This window comes from Macrobrachium nipponense, chromosome 15 (assembly GCF_015104395.2).
Source record: "Macrobrachium nipponense isolate FS-2020 chromosome 15, ASM1510439v2, whole genome shotgun sequence".
In the NCBI taxonomy this organism is placed as follows: Eukaryota; Metazoa; Arthropoda; class Malacostraca; order Decapoda; family Palaemonidae; genus Macrobrachium; species Macrobrachium nipponense.
Window position 1 is genome coordinate 4,849,899 of NC_087208.1, and position 21,176 is coordinate 4,871,074.

Sequence of the window (21,176 nt, forward strand, 5' to 3'; positions counted from 1 at the left end):
TGCGTTCATTCGGAGTGAAACGCGAGCGGTTCTTCATAACGAAATCTGTAAAAAGAAAAGGAAATGAGTTCGTTCGAACACAATTTTATTCTTGAGAAGCGAGGCAGTTAGGACAATACTCGTAACTGTTGCTTTCATTAATCTTTTCTTTATGTACGTATAATGGTTACACATAAAACATACAAGCCTACACACGCTCGCACACAGTCTGTTTAACTCTAATGTTTCTGCAATATTCTAGAAGATTTTCCCAAGTTTGATCTTTTTGCTCGACCGTTAGGGATAGCTGCAATAAACAGTTTTGTCATGAACTGCATTTTTTGGCTAGTGGGAGCAGATTATGATTAACTGATTAATTAATTTACGGAATAAACTGACGTGACATCACCAGCGGTCATCGACACCACAAGTCTGTGGGAGGAGACCAGGAACAGTTTGGATGCAGGCGAATGCACTGATGGCCTTTTAGTCATATAGCCATCTTTCTGGAAACTTCTTTATCTATTTGTATTAAAATATGGCACTTCTTGTGGTTCTGCTAATGGAAACCTCGTTAGATGTATAATAAAATTTTTCAATAGAGATTCGTTTAGATCTGATAATAATTTATTTTCCTGAACTATCACTTTGTTTGGGAATATATCTAATTCAGTTTCTTCCAGAACGAGGCGCAGTCTTATTTCCTTTGTCTTGTTCTGATGACGAACTTTTTAAAAAGTTTCCTTAATGACGAAATGACTGACACATAATAAAGCACATTTATACTAAATCTTTTCATTTACTGCAACATTCTTTTCGTATATACACATTAGTTTCGGAGATCCATTAGAAGTCCTCTTAGTTTTGCCGCGATAATTACAGCCCTCGCATCCAGAATGTTTCTGGTATACGCTTCATCTTTGTGATTATCTATACCGGCCAAGATAACTTGGAGTCATCGGTTGTGGGAACCGCTACGACGAGCAGAGGTAACGAACGTTTAAGATCTGTGTCTGTTAATCATCTTCACTTCCCTTGATCCCTCTTGGTCTAGAACCCTCTCAGAAGATAGATGGTTTGCATGAAAAGAAAGCACCGGTCAAGAGGTATGAGAGGGGCAATAGTGGTTCTTAACGACTGTCTTTAGACAGAAATAAGTAACTTTTTATTACTATGTAGTAAATGAGGAATACGGTGAAAGAATAAGTGATGAGGATTTCGGCGCTTAATGAGTCTGATCCGGAAATAGCACCGTTAGGTCTGCACGAAGATGAATGCATATTTTGATAGATATGGGGAATTGTCTTGGGTGGCTGCTCTTTACGAGCATTATTATACGTTTTTCTGCTCCTCTTTTTCATTCCAATCCTTTATTATCCTGGATTATCATGGCCTTTTTTCCCTCGTCCTTAGAATGAGCCTTCATCCTGTTGGATCTGTCATCTGTTGCTGCGTTTTGCAGCCTTTTTCTTCCCTTTGCCTTCCAATTAGTAAGATGTATATCCTCCCCTTCTCTCGTTTGTTTCTTTGCAAAGTTTCTTTCGATTCGCTCTTGGCGCACTGGAGATCGCCTCATCCGTGTCGGATGCCGCCGCGCCCTCAGTAATTCATCCATTCTTTCTTCATGTCGGCCGATTACCCCGTTGTACCGCGAGGCTTTCCATATGTTACATTTGTAAATTAAAGAGCGGCTGATATGGCCAATGATTAGCATTCATACTGTGATCTAGCTTATCTTTGTCAAAATTTTTCAAAAGCACTAAGTTCTCTCTCTCTCTCTCTCTCTCTCTCTCTCTCTCTCTCTCTCTCGCTCTCTCTCTCTCTATCTCTCTCATATATATATATATATATATATATATATATATATATATATATATATATATATTATTCAGTGTGAAATAGAATTCCACGTCATCCATTGATACAACACCGTCATACAAGAGGATATTTAAATGATCAAACAGTGCCTTCATTTCTGGATGACTGTTTCAGTTAGCTGGACCAATATTATAACCCTGAATTAGGAGATATGTATATGTATATATAAAATTATATATACGTATATGTAATGTAAATATATGTGTATAATATATGTATATATATATATATAATATATATATAATATATATATGTATATATATATATATATATATATATATAGATATATATATATATATATATCTATATATATATAGATATATATATATATATATATATATATGCATATTTCAACACACACCTTTTACCCTTAGTAAAGGTAACTCCAGAAGGCGGTTGCTGAGGCTCATGTTGTTTGTGTGTTTGTTTGTAAGTGTGTGTATTTTTGTTCATTGTATATATGTGCATATAAGGACTTCGTAATGAGTGCAATCGAAAATCAGCCGTTCCTTATGTCAAAAAGAGGCTAACAACTTTGCGGTACAGTTTCATATTAGATTTCTTTCTCTTTCTTTTGCACACTTGTGCGCCCAATCATTAGTTTTCTATCATCTAATCTATCCTTAGAGTGCTGGTACTTAAGGCAATCACCATGTAGATCACTTTATATGCATTGAAATCTCCAGTCACAGTGTCGGACGTGATGGCGTGGAGAGGATGGAGAAATACACAGAACTATCATTTGTTGCAGTCTTTCAGCGCGCTAATCTACGATGATTATCGTCATCTTGCTTTCAGAGGTCATTTAAATGATATTCGCTTAACTAGTTTCGTGTTTTCATCCTAAGTCTCTGAATATAGCCGTTCACGTATGGTTAATGGTAAAGAAAATTTTTTTTAGAAATGGACAGCATTTCTTTAGTTTCATTATTACCATTTTTATTGTTCTTGCTTCTTGCTTTAGCTGCACTTTTTTTCTTTTTTGTCATTATTGTTTTTATTAAATTTTCATTGCTGAGAATGCTTGCTCAATAAAGATTTCGAACAAAAATAATTTTTCTTTTACAATTAATGGGATGATATTTTTGTAAGACAGGTATGTGATGCCTTTTTAATTTCCTTGTTTGTAAAGTTTAAGAATAGACAATTGCTAGAGATTTTGCCGAGAAATCCAGTCTTCCACGAAAGAACAATTGAAAGAATGAGAGATAAAATCCCACTTTCGATATGTCTCGCTGTTATCCCCTGTTTAAATGTGAGGGTGAAAGAATTTCCTAAGTAGAAGAGCTAGATGCTAAAAGCCGGAAGTGACATTGTTGAAGAAACTCTTCACAGAAAAGTCTTTATGAAAGGTTGTGTGCATTGTTTACCGGATGTTTGCAGACCTTTTCTCTTCGCCCAAGTAATATTCTGTGCTGTGCAAAGGGGAAAAACCTCATTGTCTTTTTAAATTGTTATATTCACCTTAACCTGAGTTTATTGTATGATGAGAATTGTTATTTTTATGTATTCGGTGTTATTTGCTCTGCATAATGACGAAAGGTAAGATATGAATTAACATAGTATAGCCGCAGTTTCAATCACCATTGAGAGCCACTCAGCAACCTATTGTTGATGTTCACTTTGCAAAATTATGGTGGTAATATGCGCTTCCCAAAATTGACATTTTCAGCCATTGTCTTGAGGATTTCATTCGTTCCCCTACGAAGATTTTGAATACCAGCACTTTTTGCTAGACAAGCAGTATCGTGCTTGCTTGGACGTATTATTACTGTCGGTAGGTGACCTACAAGAGAATGACTCCATTTTTTAAACTGGAATTTTGGAAATATTTGTGACGAAAGAGATTTCTAGAGTACAAATCCGACGCTTCAAACTGTGGCAGTGCGTGTGACACCCATTCTGTTCGAGCTATCTCTTCCGGTTCAAAAAGATAAGACACGAGAGCTCTATAAATACTCTCTATGTGACCTGCATGTTGTTATAATGCCTATTATTTTAATTATAGAATCTTTGCTAACGGTGCGTCGCCAACCTGCGTATTTATTCCATTATTTCTTATTCGCAGCGTCAAATTCATCACCAACTGTAAAGACATATTTCAGAACCATATTACATATAGTTGGGTTCATCACCACTGACCGTGGGTTGTAATTTCCCGTTTTTATTTCCGTGACCAGATCCGTTACTGACCTCACACCAATGGTCACACATGTGCTAGTCGCCGCCCCCTCCCACTTCCTGACCCACCCCTCACCCTCACTCGCTCCCTCCACCATCCTTGTTTCCAATAGGTAGGGGAGGTTCGGGGATGAATACGGGGGAGGGGAAGTGGGGATCATGGGGATGGGGAGACGAGCATGAGAAATTACCGGCTGACCAAAATACGTGTGTGTGTGTGTGTGTGTGTGTGGGTGTCTATACGCGACCCTCATCCTCCGCTTGGTCTTTTTGGTCACCGCCTTTTTTTTTCTTTCTTTCTTTTTTCTCATCACCTCCCAGCACCCATCCCTACCGTCCCCACCACTAGGCTTTTAAGAACCTCGACCTGAATATTAAATGGCCAACCGGTATGAATTGTGGTAAAGTTGTTGACGTGTGATTTTAAAGATGACTTTGTTATACATATAATCACATTGATTACCACCATATAATTATGAACACTGACTGCTAACATTATGTTCATAAACTGAAATGTTTTCTAAAACGCTTATTGTTTTATCTTAACAATAGCATAAATTCGCACAGAGAGAGAGAGAGAGAGAGAGAGAGAGAGAGAGAGAGAGAGAGAGAGAGAGAGAGAGAGAGGAGACGCAAAACGGTTTTAGAAAAATGTCCATTTTCTTCTTTTTCTATTTTCGTTAAAAGATATATTGAACACTTTTACTAGTAAGTTTTTGCAATCTCTCGTTGTCTCTCTCTTTTTCCCCTCGTATGTATTCATAAAATTTTCGTGTATATGCAATATATATATAGTATTTGTGTGTCTTGCATCTGTGTCTGTATGCAAAACATTTATACTCTCTCTCTCTCTCTCTGATAAACACCCAGGTTTAGATTTTATTTTTTTTTATTTAGTAGACTTGTTTCAAGGCAAATACTTTTGATTCTTATTTTTTTAAAAAACAATTCCATATGTTATTTACTCCCAGTGAAGGCCTGTGTATTTGTTTACAGGAAGGCATAAACTACTAGTTTCCTAAGATGGAAGTTTTTAAAATGGAACTAAATATCTTACAAGGCCCTTTTACTGCAAAAATTGCCAGGATTCTTTTATCATGTGGTAATAATTGAATTCGACTTAGGGAAACTTGCTGCTAATTATAGATGTTGGTACCAACAATTTCTCAAAACTTTTATGAAGTAAATCTGAAGCCCCATCTTCCAACTTGTACTCTTTCACATAGTAAAAACATACCTCTGGTTCAGCAGAAGAAAATGAGGGCAATTTATTTTCTACAGTGACTTTTAGTTTCATATACTTGTATTTTCATGGGATCAGTGTGAAGTGGAGTCTCCTAATATGCGTTCTTTATTAATATTTTAACGTAGTTTAGTGACACGAAATACTTTTTTCTGTGGTCTGTAGGCCAGTTATAGATTAATCACCAGCATAGGAATGGTTGGGAAGGATGAATATGCTAATATGGTCTGACTGAAGGTCTGTGAGAGAGCCGACACTGCTTGTCTATTGGCTTTCCTACAAAAGAGGCATCCCAGTTCTCGGCGTCGGTGACCGTGGTAGTTGTGACGCCAGATAACTCACAATCAATCAATCAATCATCCCAGTTCTGTCACAACTTCCCCTTTCTAAAGAGGATGTATGAAGTCTTGCTGTGCTGAGGACGGAAGGTATACTTCTACACTGTCTGAACACGCTGATGCCAGGTTAAATGCGAATGTTTTAGTATGAGTTCAAACAAGATTTCGAATCGTTGATGCAGCTCAAAAGTAATTATTACTAAGATACGCTTTGAGTTTATCTTATCAGGAAAATCTGACGTTGTTGACCAACAAATAAATAAATAAATAAATGCGGTGGATTACTAGCCATATTTTTTCTTCACATGCTATTTCCACAGACTTTGAGTCACCAACCCCAGCCCGCATCCTTCCTGATTTTCCCTGTCCCAGTAACTTAAGGCCGTGGGGATTTGCACCCGGAGTTGAAAATAACGTAATGGTATTTGCACCCGGGGGTGAAAATAACGCAATAGTATTTGCACTCGGAGATCTGTAGCCTACATGGCAAAAGAAATCATTTCAATGACACTGTGCTCGTCGACTGAAATGTTTACTTTTCCATGTCCTTCCATCTCCTCTATAAAAAAAAAAAAAAAATTACCTCAATTTCGGAATGATCACCAAGAGCCTTTACCTTTTTCTTCATATTTCTCACATCTTGTAGGGTAACGATCTCTGTATATTTAGTGGACACTAAAGATTTTAGCTGTTTGTTTCCTGTTAACATTTGAATTGCTTCATCCAGTTCCCTCTTTTCCTTAGCTGTAAGTCTTCTATGTTGGCTATAGTGCTGCTGGAAGTCTGGGGCCACTTCATGATTATGAGCCAAATTAGATCTGGTGATTTTTAGGCCATTCTTCGAGGAAGATACTGACAGCAGAGATCAGCATCCACATCCACACGGCAGATATCTTTGTTTTATTCTCTGATCAGTTCCTTTCTTTCTTGGTTTACCATAATGAACACACACATAAGTCACAAAAGTTATTTATTATTATAAAGTTAAGATTTACCAGCCCAATGATTGTAAAGGAACTTCTTTTGATTTGTTTTCTGCCTCAACGCTGCATGATGTTTTTAGTCGATAGACAGACGCTCCCACTCTTTTTTTTGAAGTCACTGAATTGTTGCTCAAATTCTGCAAAAGAACTAAAGGTGGTGACGGGGAAAACTTCCTTAAAGATGTCAGAGCAGTCGGTCTCTTTTAGTCCAGCCATGATATCAATCCTCTTCGAAAGTTAGCTGAAAACTGACGATCTGAGATTTGGAAGTAGCTATCTTAAAGAGGCGAACTGGTTAAGCATGAAGCTATCTGACTTTTATCTTAATATCGAGTGCAAATAACTGATAACTATTCCCTTCGATATCAAACAGCATCTTTAAGAGGTGAACTGGTTAAGCATGTAACAAACTGAAAGAGAAGTAAAAAAAATATGATCAAAGAACTTCTAGCTACTAGCATCAGACATCAGCTACCTAACTCGTATCTTAAATCTCGGGTGCAAATAACGCATTGTTATTTTCACCTGCGGGAGCAAATACCCACTTCGATAACTTAAACCTATTTGTGTAAGTTGTTCATGAGGTGTCGTCAAAGCACTGCCTGAACCCTTGGTACCATATGTGTAGCACTCGTAAAACTTCCTAGCGCACTCGACCGCCGGTTTTTGTTTTAAGCGCTATAAGTTCTGTATATCGAATCAAAGCGTCTATAATTACTAGGAGGTGCTTATTTCCTCTGTCTGATCGTTAAAATCCTGTTAATAAATCTAAATGTACTCTTTCAAAGGGTTGATTTGGCACGGGTAGCCCCTAGGCTGACAGGTGTCTTCGTGTGCCCTTTGTATTCTTGACAAGTGCGACAATTTGCTATGTGCTTTTTTATATCTGTAAGCATCGTATGCCAATAAAATAAGGATTTGGCTTTCTGTGACATCAAGGTATAACCCGGGTGTCCGTGCAGTGGATTTTCATGCAACCACTTTAAGACAGTGGGTATGAGTGAGATAGGCACCACCACCTGGTTGTTATTCAACTGCGGTGTGTTGCGGGTTTTCCTCGTCACGGATCTACACAGGATATTGTCCTGTAGGATATAATTTCTGCTGCTTATACTTTAGGTATTTCTTTTTCCTTCGGATTTCCGTTTAACGCAATGATGATTTTTTTCTATTTGCGGATCTTTTCTTTGTTCCGTCTGTAATAGTTCAGCACTCCAGCCCAGATCTTCCTGTTCAGATATAGTTTTAACAATGGGCGCGGAGGTTGAGATATCTATTAATTCAGCTAATGGCTCGGTACAAGATGAAGAGGGGTTGCGTGATAATGCGTCAGCAATGATATTTGCTTTCCCAGGTAAATACCCGATCCTCGCGCCAAGTCCTGAATGATCATGTGCCACCGAGTTCGCTTGGGGCTGTGACTAAAAGCCTTTAAAGAAGTCGGTTAGGGGCTTATGATCAGTGAGAACCTTGACGGGATAACCGTATATTATGAATTTAAAGTGCACGAGTGAATTAACAATAGCGAGCCCTTCCTTGCCTATTACTGCATATTTACTTTCGGAAGGTCTCAGTTTACGTGAATAAAAAGCTATAGGGAAAAACTGTCTATCATATTGTTGAAGCAATACCCACCTACTCCTAGGTCTGAGGCGTCTGTTGCTATGAAAAATTCCTTACCGAAGTCAGGAAATTTCAAGATAGGAGAACACACAGTTCATCTTTCAATTTATCGAACGCCTGTTGATGACTTTCAGACCATACGAAATCTACGCCTTTTTTTATAAGATCGGTTAGGGGAGCGGCTATGATTGAGTAGTTGCGGATGAAGCGGCGATAGTAACCGCTGCATCCTAAAAATTGCTGTATTCCCTTGACGTTAGTAGGTATCGGAAAGTTACGGATAGCCGACACCTTATCGTGGACGACTTTTAAGACCTTCACTAGAAACCGTGAAACCTAGATAGACTAGTTCTGTTTTAAAAAATTCACACTTACTTATCTTTACCCTTAAATTATGCTGCCTTAATCTTTGTAACACTAACTCCAATTTACGTAAATGCTCTTCTAATGTGTTGGGAAAAGATTACTAAGTCATCCATGTAGGCATGTAGGATATCTCCCAACAAGTCTCCAAACACGACGTTTATCATACGAGTAAAAAGTTATAGGAGCACAACGTAAACCAAAAGGCATACGCAAAAATTCATAATGTCCCCTGGCTGTGCTGAAGGCAGTGTATGGGATACTTTCTTGTTCCATCGGAATCTGATGAAATCCTTTTAGTAAGTCTAGGCTTGTGAAATATTATTCTGGCCTAGTAAAGATAGGATATCATCGGTACATGGTACTGGGAATCTGTCCAGGGATTGTTTCTTCGTTTAAACGACGAAAATCTACGCATATCCGCCAAGTTCGATCTTTTTTCGGTACTACTATTAACGGAAAATATAAGGCTGTTTGATTTCCTAATGACTCCTTCCTTTAACATTTTACCTACTTCCTCTGTTATCTCATTCTGAAATTTCATAGGAAGTCGGTACGAAGGTACATAGATTACTTTCTGTTTGTCCTTGAGCCTGATTTGATGCTCGATGACATCCGTTTTTTCCTAAGGTTCCATCCGTAGTGGAAAAAACATCATGATATTTAGTTAACAGATTCAAAAATTTCTGCTGAATTTCTTCTTCTTGAATGTCCTTATTGATTTTGTTCTTTATAGATTGCAACAGGGGTTCATCCGCGACTGATTGAGCGTGATTTATCTCAGCTACGGTAAGAATGCGATGTTTATAAACTTCGGCATCCAAGATATGTTGATTTTTGTGGATTACTAAAGTGGTATTCAAATGATTACAGACTTCGATGTTACATTGTTGTTGTGAGCCGACTGTATAAACGGCTTGTGTGACGGATAATCCGTGTGTTTTCAGAGTTTCGGAAAGGATTAATGTTTCAGATCCTGGCAAGGTTCTCTTTACACGCACTTAATATATTTGAAGTTACGTTAGGGCTCGAGAGTTTGCGTGCAAGCTGATATTACGGGTGAGCGAGAGTTCTGTTGGGTTGCCTGTATTATTTCTTGGTTCATGAGACAGGTGATTGGTTCCGTAATGTAAGTGACAACTCTGTCTGTCTCTTTATTATCTAAAACTGATTTTAGGGTATTAGAAGACCTATAGAATTTCCCTTTGATATACACGCCGTGTTTTTTCAGGTGCTAAGATAATATTTTTGAGTGCCCATAGACGGGTATCCGATAATTACTGCGGGATACATATTAATGTTTTGTACAACGACAAAGGTATCAGCAAACGTGCGCTTACCGACCTTGTACTGTACATGAGTTACGCCCACAACATTTAATTCATTATTCCCAATGCCTGAGAGCCTTATTCCGGACTTTTCTATAGGGAAATTTGAAAAGAGTAAATGATGAGTCCTTAAATCCATTATATTACGTGGACTACCAGAATCAAAGAACAAAGTGAATGACTTATGGTCCAAATTTACTGCATGTAAGGTTGGTTCGCAACTCGTTTTGACTAATAATTGCATGAATTTGTTGCAAATCTACGGGAACCTGCACAGATTTTTTTGATTCGGCCGTGTGTTTCATAGGAAAATCAATTGTCTCACAATGATCTGATAAATGATTAAACTGATTATTTGATACAAAAGATGTTGATATTGATGACCCAACATCGCCCTCTCCCCCCCTTGGAGTGAACTACGTGGTATTTGTTTTGTTTATCACACCCTGAAAATTCGCTTGCCCTTGCGAGTTCTGGCTAGACGGCCCAGGAACAGAGGTACCTGAAGCACGATTTGTTTGTTTCTGCTGTTGTGCAGAATTTCCGTTTGGTTGTTTCTTCTTATAGTACTGAGGACCCTTCTTTTTATTTGCACTGGCAACTGGTTGCGCGTTTGTAGCGTTCTGCTGTTGATTCCTCGAGTAGCAACGGTTATATGAATGAGTTGAACTATGTGTATTGAAACAAAAACGCGTCCGACAGTCTGAAATCATGTGACCTGGTCGTTTACAGTTATAACAAACCATCCCTGCAACCTGATTATTATTAGTACCACATTTACTTGTTGTGGCTTGTTCTCATTTTTTGCAAAAACTTGAATGAGCGAAGGATCTAGGTCGGTACATTTAGACATGTGTTTTTTTATTTGTTTATACACATCTAATTCCGTACTGTCGGGCTGCAATTTTTTATCAAAACACCGTACTAACGCTTCAGGCAACATTGCAGTGATAGACGTAAGGTAGATCAAACGATAAAATCTTTCACTTTGATTTTAGCACCCGCAACCCACCCGGAGTTACTTACTTAAACTATCCTGATATTCATTTAGCCGGTCGGCAATTAGCGCCGCCCGCTCGACAACATTGAGCTGAGTCATGGAGGCTTGGTTAAGGATATTTCTCAATGCCAATACTACATCTAAAGCCTCTTCACCCCCATACACGGCACGTAATCTAATTTTGAACTCGTCCCATGTAAGCGCCTCTTGGAAAGAAACCCCCCTTAGATACGCACTTGCGTCCCCTCTCGCAAAGTCAATGAAGCTCTTGGCCTCCTGTAATTGTACTGCTGGGTCTGTGATGCTTTTTGCATTTAAATGAGCGTCTACAGATGAGATCCATGCCTCAACATTTTGAGGCAGGAAACCCATTGACCCGACCTTGAAAAGGGACAATCGTGACCTCGCTGCTAACGAGAGTCACCACGTTGGGGTTGCCAGCCGGAGTAGTTGCCATTTCGGCTTTCACTTTTTTCTTATCACGTTCTATTCCTTGCAATCCTATCAAAATATCTATAAGAGTACACTCGACCACTACGTAAACGCATAAGCAATGTACTGTATAAGTGTGTTATAATATATGGGAAATCCCCCAAAAGATACAAAAATACAGATAATATGATCAAATATTATACGGAGAATTCCTGCAAGGAAACGGTTAATGACAACGAGAAAAGAAAAAAAATTAATCTGCGGGCGAGAACCTCGTAGTTGAAGATTGGTTCTGTAATGAAGGAAGATTAATATGGCGAACAACTCACCCCCAGAATACTGGACGATCGACTCTTGATGAACAACACTTCACTGAGGAAAAAGACCTGAATAGATAAAAATGGTACTTAGCTCCAGATTATATTGCGAAGGATTGTTGACATGGGATGACGTCTCAGTTCCTGTCCACGTCCTCGCGTCGGAAGTCGTGATGACGTCACGGCCCCTTCTCTCGGTGCACGATGCGCGGGGAAGTCCAAGATTGATGACGTCACAGCCTCCGTCCTTGCTAGATCGGGTGATGTTCCCTGTGTTTGTGTTTTCTTCTTTCCGTTGATGTTCGATGTGCCCTCGTCCGGTGTAGATTCTCGAAGATAAGTGACAACAGTTGCTCAAACGTCAGTGTTAAAATGCTTGTAGTCCTCTCGATGAAGGACATAGTTGCGTCTTCATAAACTGTTGCGTTGATTGAAGATCCCGTTACCTCTGTTTAGTTTGATGTTGAAGGTGGAAGTTAGTTCTTGTAGACCTTGCGGTCGGCTGATATGGGTCTTGTTAATTATGTTCTTCGTTTATACCTGCCACCACTTCTAATGTCTTATCGCTTGGCGATAGACTTTTTTTGTTCTTTCCTTACGACTGTCATTCGTAAGTAATTTTTGGTTCCTCTCATCTCCCTTGGATATCTTAGTAGAGAGGTTCTTCCTTGACTAGAGGAGATGATTCAAACAGGCAAGTTGACAAGATAACAACTTTATTCTGTAACTCCACTAGGAGATGCAGCTCGGTCGGAGCGACCGATATGTTTGATCGTTGGCGTGGAACTGCCATTCTAAAGCATCGCGTCGATAGCGGAACATTAGCTATCTCAGCAATTCATATAAAAACACATACGTAGTCTGCCGGCTCGGAAGTTACAAGTTTCCGGCGTAGGTTAACAGGTCAACGCTTCCCATGGAAGTTGTTGTGCAAAGTTATCATAACATAAAAATGTTGACAAAGCTTTGAGCTAGATCAGGCTACTGCAGACAGCGCATAGCGTAATCTAGGCTCTGCTTTGTCACGTAGAACCCTCCTATGCCATGACCCCAGGTCATTGGTTTATATTTACAGATCTTGTAAATTATAATAATGTAATTATTACATATGTGTTGTTGAGGGAGTGTAGACGTTCTGGCCTAGACAAAGGCGACGTTTAGATGGCCACAATTACTTCAAAGTCATCCCTCAGTCCGTCAGCTGTTGGTGATCATCTCGAACACAGCGAAATGTCAGCCTGTCTGCATTACCTTCCTGCCCATACAATGCTCTCTGGGACACTTTTGTGCGGGCGTTGCCCTCTGGTGTGTGAGTTGATAGGAGGCTACTGAATTTGCTTTCTCCGAAGTCTAAATTTGCATAGAATTAAGATATTTCTTTACTTATTTGTGTTACATTTGTGGTCGGATGAGGTTTTCCTCGGTCTTACGTAATTTTCATATTTAAAAACTAGTTAGCTGTCGAACAGTGAGTGTGATAGTAGGTAATAGATTTTATCTCTCCCTCCATATGACAGGTCTTTTATAAAAATACCTGTACATGTTATTTGAATAGTTAAATAGTAGTACAAAAAGGTACAGCCATTCACATTACATACTATATTGTTCATGACTGATGAATTTCTCGTACTTTTTTATTTATTTATTTATTTTTGACGAAAGTTAGAAGACTAAATTTAGATTGCAAGTAATCCTTCCAGTTTCTTACGCATATTCCCATCTGTCATTGCCAGATCTTGGAACAAGAAAAGCATGGCCTCAGACGCAAGTTGACAGCGGCGGAAAGCGAGTACGACCTCAAAGTTCAAGAACTGAACCTCGATCTTCAAAATGCCAAGTAAGTTGTGATATATATATATATATATATATATATATATATATATATAGATATACAATATACATATTTAAAGATGAGTGTCTGCGTGTAAGAGTAGTCATTCAGCTTTATTTTTTTTTTACATCAGTTAATTTTATTTTCATCAATAATTCATTGTGAGTAGAAAGACGCTTTCTTCTGGAACTGTCTTCGTTCACAGAGCGGTTTCTTTATAATGATAACCTCCGCTGTGAGAGCGAGTCGGTTCTATGAAAGTGCTTCATAATTAAGGAAATATAAGCATAGTATATATACACCGTTTTATAAACTTACCAGAAAAGAGTAACAAAAGTATGAAACGCTTCTTTTTCTGTTTTGTTTGTCGCACGGCTTTATTCTTAATTTATGCCATGCAGCTGATTTGTTACATTGCACGTTATAAAGCACAGCTTCACATTATGTTAAAGTTATTTTTGCACTTTTATTTTTTTTTTCGCACTCCAGGGCTCAGCTGCAAACACAGTAGGTTTACATTTGTGTTATTTTAGAGTATTACTAGCAATTTAGCTGTTTTAGACAAGTCTAAAAAAAGTAGTGTATATTTTTTTAAGTTATGAATATGGGAAAACTCTTCTTGTTCGAATGTGTACAGTACAGAAACTAATTTGTTCATCTTATAAGATTAGATTTAGATTTTAGTGACACGTTGACGTTAGATATTATTGCAGCGTCAAACGAAAGGTATAGCTTTTGTAGCTCTTATTTTGCTGTAGATTTAACCTCATAAGCTTGGGTAGTTTTGTTAGCGTTGTTTATATAGAACAAATATCATTTGGCGTTTCAGAAAGTCTATTTGCGCAACACGTGTGTACCTAGTGAATGTAGATATATTTGTATTTTGGAATGTTCTGTACATACATTGTAGGAACCCATCGCAGTATATCTTAATCCCTGTTATTGTATTCAGCGTCCAACTAGACCGCAAATCAACTAAAAACATTTGGACTGTAGTTTTCAAATATTTCAAACATCCCTTGTCATGGTCTGTGGCTGATAGACCAGCAATCTTACTCTCATCGAAGGTGAAAGTAATTTAACATCATTTTCGTGAAAAGTATTTTTTTATTCTTTTGCTTTTAAGACTTTTTATGCTATGTTACGATTTTTGCGATGACTCACCAGTCCACTTTTTTCCCCCGCTACATTCACGCTGATCTGACATTACTAGTTGTTGGAATGAGTTAACGTGTAAAATGATGTTGACTTTCTCTCAAGCGAAGATTGGGAACTTAATTCAACTCAGTTTACTGAGTTTCATTTCAAATCCGTTGAGCTTTTTGGCGACAGATGTGCTGCTGCTGCTGTCTGCTGTTGTTTATGATATTGGTTAAGGCACAACTGGACCTGGCGGTCAGTAAATTAAACCGTGGATAGCTTTGCACGTAGTGTATTTCTGTGTATGTATGTGTATGTGTGTGTGTGTGTGTGTCTTGTGACTAGCCACCCAGCTAGTTTCTAAAGGTTCCCAATATTTACTTTGAAAATCATTCTGAAGACAATATGGTGCTCAAATTAGAAACTATCAAACTTCCACCTTGAAAAGTAGAAAAAAGAAATTTTGTTCTTTGAGGTTGTTTTTCATGGTGATTTGGAAGAGAATGAAGATCGGCCACAAGTCTCATCGGAGTCAAAAGAACAAGAAAACAAACTGAATCACTTTGCTAGAAAAAATAAAAACAAATAAATCCAAAATATTACTCTTCATTTCTCAATACTGTAATTATCGAGTACACTAAAGGCATAGTCTCGAGACCAGCATTCTGTTCCGCTGGAATTCCAGAAAGGTCCCGATCCCCCTCCAGGTACTCTTTTTATATCACGTCTCATATTTATTTAATCATTCATATTTACTTATTATAGAATTACAATCCTCAAGTGACTTGGGTTCCTTTCCGTCCACAAAAATTTTGGACATCTTTTGCTACTTCGGTTCTAATCACCACACTGCCGCCTCCCCGCCCACCCCTCCCCACCCCCTTGTTTCTAAAGGAGTTGAAGTAAATTTTCTATCCTTTAAGCCTTTACGGAAGTTAAGGTGACATTTCACTTGTTAACTTTTTCTTTCCTCTTTTTATTGCACTGAAAAAGTCTCCGTTTCTTTCCCTTCACTGCATAGCTTTTAAATTAACCTTCGGCCCAATTATTCATGTCACTTGAGGTTAAGCCCAATTATTTTTCCTTTCCCCTTCCTTTTTTATATTTGTTTTCCGTTTGGTTCTAGACTAGAGAAAGCGGTCATCTACCAAAGCCGTCTTGGGATGTAATCTTCGTCGATTAAGATAAATGTGCCTGAACATCAGAGGTAGTATTGATGTTCATATTTGTATAATAATATGAGTTTTTTAAAAACTCGACGAACATGTTAAAGTGGATTTATTGTTACCAACACCACAATTTGAGTTTCTGAAGGTAACTGCTCGTAGGACGCATCTTGAAAATATAAGGGAGCCGTGAATGATAGGTGAGGACTTTTGCCGGTTAAAAATCAATCATTTTGTGAAAGTTAAATACGGGATATGTTATGAGGACGGTGGTACGCTGAAAACACCCGAGCAATTTTGGAACTCAAACCGATGCATAGCCTTCAGATAGTTCTTCAAAGAGGCCACGGAAGATACTCAAAAAAGTATAACTTATGAGAAAAGCCTTGACCAAGTAACAAAATTTCACCTGCTGATTGTATTTGTTACAAAGTATGTGTCCTTTCAAGGGGTCATAAAACCAAAGTGAGCGAAGATCAAAACATTGATATAGGCCTACGGGATGGTAACCAAGTTGTAATCTTGCCAAGGACTTTTATACAGTTAGAAAATTGGGAGTCTCTTTCTTCTGTACTTTGTTTGATAGCCAACAATAAACAATGCATGTACAATATATACCTTTCAAGGAGCTATGCACTAAAAATTATATACTTCATTAAATCATGATTTGCAAGCATGTACAGCATTGGAATGTAAGATTGTATGGCTCATTATCCGAATCTGTGACTTTTGCCATTCACAAACATTAAACTACAATAGTCGAGCAATGTTTGTGCATATATACATATATTATGTATATGTTTTATATATGTATATACAAATATATGTGCATTGTAATAGCCACAATTCCCTCTTAACTTCTTGAATGCTTTGCTCTTTTTGGATACGCTTGTCACTACGAAGCCTGAAGATCCAAGTTCAAAGAAATTTGAGGAAGAAATTGTGATGTCTGGTCATGGGAAACGAACTCAGGTTCAATAATCACAAAGAGGTCACGTTGCCGACCTGACCACCCAGGACCAGACATCACAATTTCTTCTTCAAATTTCTTTGAACTTAGATCTTCAGGCTTCGTAGTGACAAGCGCATCCAAAAATGAGCAAAGAATTCAAGAAGTTAAGAGAGCATTGTGGCTATTACAATTGCATATGTATCTGGTAAAAAAGTGAGCATTAGACCATATCTATATATATATATATATATAGGATATCCATACATATATAGTATATATACACACACACACATCACACACACACACACACATATATATATATATATATATATATATATATATATATATATATAGTATATATAGATAGATATAGATATAGATATACACAATTTATCATTAATTTACATTGTAACACTATAAGATTTTTTGTTTTCACAACTTTTACCAACATTTTATCCCCTTTATTACAGAATTTAATTTTATGTCTAGAAGGAGATTTAATGCCTTTAAAATACAAATTTCATTCTCTCCGTTCATTATTGAACTTGGACGTATCTTACATATCTGGATAGTTTGATAAACTAGAGCATTATTGAGCGAAAAGAAATATAACATCCATTTGTTCGATGAGTTGACTTGTCCTCCTCACTTTTACAGTTACATTGCCCACATCCAACTTCTTCTTCATTTCCCACAGAACCGATTTACAAGAGCAGCGGGAATCGCTGCGCCAGACGGAGAGGGAGAAGAGCCAGCTCATCGACCAGCTCACCGAACAGAACCAGAGGCTCACCACTCAGCTCAAAGAGGTACGCCAGTCAAGCAACGTGCTGAGGAGGGGTTGCGTGATACGGCCGTGGCATACTGAGTCCCCCGTTCATGGACCCTCGAAATCCTCTTAGGAGGGTAGTACCATCCGTGCACCTCATGCGGTGCACTGTAGGCATTACTTTAAGGTTCCTTACAGAGTGCCTTCTGCCCTAGCTGCTGCAACCCCTTTCTTTCCTTTTACTGTAAACATCCTTTCATATCCTCTTTCTTCCATCTTGCTCTCTACCCTCTGCTAACTGCGAGGTTTTCTTCCTGTTACACCTTTCAAACCTTTCACTGTCAGTTTCCGTTTCAGCGCTGAATGAGCTATAGGTCCCAGTGCATGGCCTTTGGCCTATTTTCTATATTCAACTCAATTCATGCTGATTGGCCGTTCTTAGATTCGAAATGGATTGAGCCCAAGCTGCGTGGGGACAGGGACCTCTAGAGGTCAGGGACTGTGAAGAGAAGGGCGAACACTAGATCAGAGAAAAGTCAAGCAAACCTCCTCGTTCTTTTGATAAATAAATGTCCCCTTTCTTTATACAATTACCAATATTTTTTTTTCATTTTGCTGTCTTGGAAACACGAGATCCTGTGGGTTAGTTCAAATTCATATTCATCAAGTTTGCTTGCAGTGCGCTTGTGGCTGTCATCTAGTGCACCCCTGTTCTTCCTTATAATAATTCCCCCCACCCCCTTTTTTTCTTATTGCTTCCGGTGCATTATCAAGTCGAGATTGTTATTCATTATTAAAGTATGCTTTATTTATGTATCTTTATCAAAAGAATAAATGAACTTTTCAAAACGTTTCGACTGTATAATTAGCAACTCAAGTATATCTGTAAAATCCACTAATAGTTGGTCGAGATGAAGACAAAAGAAATTAATAATGAACCTACTACTTATATCTCAATAATTATTATCATGCATCTTGATGTAATCATACTGAAGAATAAGATATTTAGTGATTATTTTCTCTATTAGATGTAGGTCATTATCGACAAGAATTCTTAAGATCCATTGAGATTCTCCGACCACGTTTCCCCTCGGTACAATGATAATTGACTTTCAAAGGGTGTGATTTTTCCTTTGATATTTTGAGCTTCGATTTTGTCCGCTACATAGTCATTCAGCGCTTATTTCTAGACGTTTTTTATGGACACCTCATACAGAGAAATTTCTGCCCTTTGACAGTAAGTCCTTTTCATTTATCATCATTTTGTAGCGATATACTTGAGCTTCCCATTCCGAATTACAGATAGAAATCGATGAACATATGTCAAGGTCTTTTTCCTGTGCTAGAAAGTATATTGATCTGGGAGGTCGCCACAAGATTTTTTCCAACCAAAGGTGATACGGTTAAATATATGTCAATTTTCTGCCTCGCATTTTATTGGCAGGAATGACGTCTTATGAAGTTGAACATAATCATAATTCGCATTTGAATTTGTAGTTTTTTTTCGTTTTTGTGCACAAAAATCTAGTGCAATGGTTTTGTTGTAACAAGGAAGAGGTCAATGAATTCATCATTTTACTCCTACATTGTTAAAAGGTGAACCTGTAATGGTACTTACGATATTCTCATCACGCTTGACAATAAATGATATTTTTCCTTTTAATGCATGAACACCTGTTAGGTCTTGAGTAACTCATATCGTAAATATATACTGACGCTTCACATTAACCAGAGCTATACTGTATCCACGAATTGTATTTACTCATCTCATTATCTATTTTCAGCAATCTAAACATGAGCAACAGCTGGAATCGCAGTTGCAACTGTTGCGAGACCAGTTTCAACTGCGCAGATCGAACATGTCTGAACAGGTGTCCACCTTGGACATGCTCAGGGAGGAGGTGAGGTTCCGTCCGCTGATTTGTCAGTTTTTGTATTTTTTCTGTTTCCAAGTTTAAGCCTGAGGGAACCTACATACTACTACTATAGAAAGAAGGATGATCAAGGGTCTAATTTAAGGAATTGCCTTTAGTTTGCAATGTGGGTTAGTTTTGATAGAGAACGCAATGTAGTCATGGTTTGTTCATTCTTTTATTTCACAGACATTTTTCTTATTCAATTTTTGTCTAATTGAGCAGCTAGACGTTTAGTATGACGAAATTGATGCAGAAAAACCATAGCGATTCTTCAAAAATTCCGTCAAGTCTCGCTCCCAAGAGAACTAGGTGACGCGTCATGACGGTTCAGTAATATTCCAACGTTACTTTAATAGATTGTTCTACTCCATTGTGGATTTGTAAAGTAGTCGTAACTGCAAAGGTCGTATTCGAAGGACGACAGTTAATCTCCTTAAAGTAACAAGCAATTAATATAAGTTCCCTTAAATGAGAAAATGTATCGTGGAAATCTAGTTTACCTTTGTTGAGTCATGTACGTGGTATTTAGACGACTTTGTCAACACATCCAGGATTAAAAAAAGATATTATTATATGTGGGCACTATGATAATATTTGTTAAGATAAGTCCTACGAACCAGAAAGAAATACACATCCACACAGCATGTGACTTCGTCAGTGTCAATGCCTGTCACAATCTAGCTGCTTCATTTTCATTTTAGACTTCATTATTTAATGATACCGAAGAATTTCAAAGCATGACTTTGATCCCCAACCAGATCAACCTCCTGAGTGAGAAGAAGCTGGATTTGGAGAGGCGCATCGACAGCCTCATCAGCGAGAGAGAAGGACTCAGCGTCAACTTGGACGAGTCCTCCGATCGCATCCTGATGCTGGAGAAGCGCAGCATGGAGCAGGAGGCTCTGGTAGGTGTTCCTTCAAGATCTTCTCTATTTTACTAGTCAATGACGAGGAAGTCGTGAAGGTACTATAGTAGATTCGCACCAACCGTGCATCTGATCTGGCTCCTGATTGGCTGTTGATAAGCCAATCACAGGGCTGGAAAATCTCAGTCTCTCGAGAGTTCACATGGGCAGGATGTATTTTCCGCTCTCCTGAGGGATTCGTCTTTCAAAAGTATCCCTCAGGAGAGATGGAACATACATCCTACCTATGTGAACTCTTGAGAGAGACAGTCTCCAGCCGTGTGATTGGCTTATCAACAGTCAATCAAGAGCGTCGTAAGGGGCTGGTCTAGACATTAGATGCACAGTTGATGTGAATCTACCATAGTATCGTGTCTTCTTGTCTACTTGCAAACACTAAGAAAGTTCAACTTTGTATTGCGGCATGTTTCCAATTAGCTTAACAAAATTGTCTTAGTAGAACTATTTTTTTTAAAGGGTTCACTGTCATCGTGTAATATGCTATTCATTGTATGTCAGTAAAGTATGAAACAACTCTGCATATTTTCCTTGTGTAGGAGGCACGAAGCTCGTGGAAGAGCCCTGCTGGAACTAGTATGTCATTATAGAAATTCACGAATAGATGTATGATAGAAGCAATCAGTTCACGTTGCTTCCGTGAAAAACAGTTATCTTTCTGCTGTATAACATTAAGATGTGTTTCTTATTATATCTGGGACTGCGAAAGTTCTTGCGTCATACACGCCATTTAGACTGGTAGTTTATGTCAGTTGTAGGAAAAAGTATAGGTTTATACGTGTGATTTTCACATGAGAATGGTTTACCTAATAAT

At 38.2% G+C, this 21,176-nt stretch overlaps 1 protein-coding gene across 2 annotated transcripts in view; it reads left to right on the top strand.

The window, feature by feature from the left end:
* Positions 1-21,176, top strand: part of LOC135226979 (bicaudal D-related protein homolog) — a 250,816-nt gene that overhangs the window by 216,641 nt on the left and 12,999 nt on the right. Inside the window, exons 2-6 of one of the 2 annotated variants that reach the window (XM_064266691.1) lie at positions 13,399-13,502; positions 13,986-14,003; positions 17,452-17,563; positions 19,308-19,424; positions 20,198-20,344. In XM_064266691.1, the coding sequence (XP_064122761.1) occupies positions 13,399-13,502; positions 13,986-14,003; positions 17,452-17,563; positions 19,308-19,424; positions 20,198-20,344 (498 nt within the window). The remainder of the gene's footprint in view (positions 1-13,398; positions 13,503-13,985; positions 14,004-17,451; positions 17,564-19,307; positions 19,425-20,197; positions 20,345-21,176) is intronic. The other variant, XM_064266692.1, reaches the window with a different exon arrangement.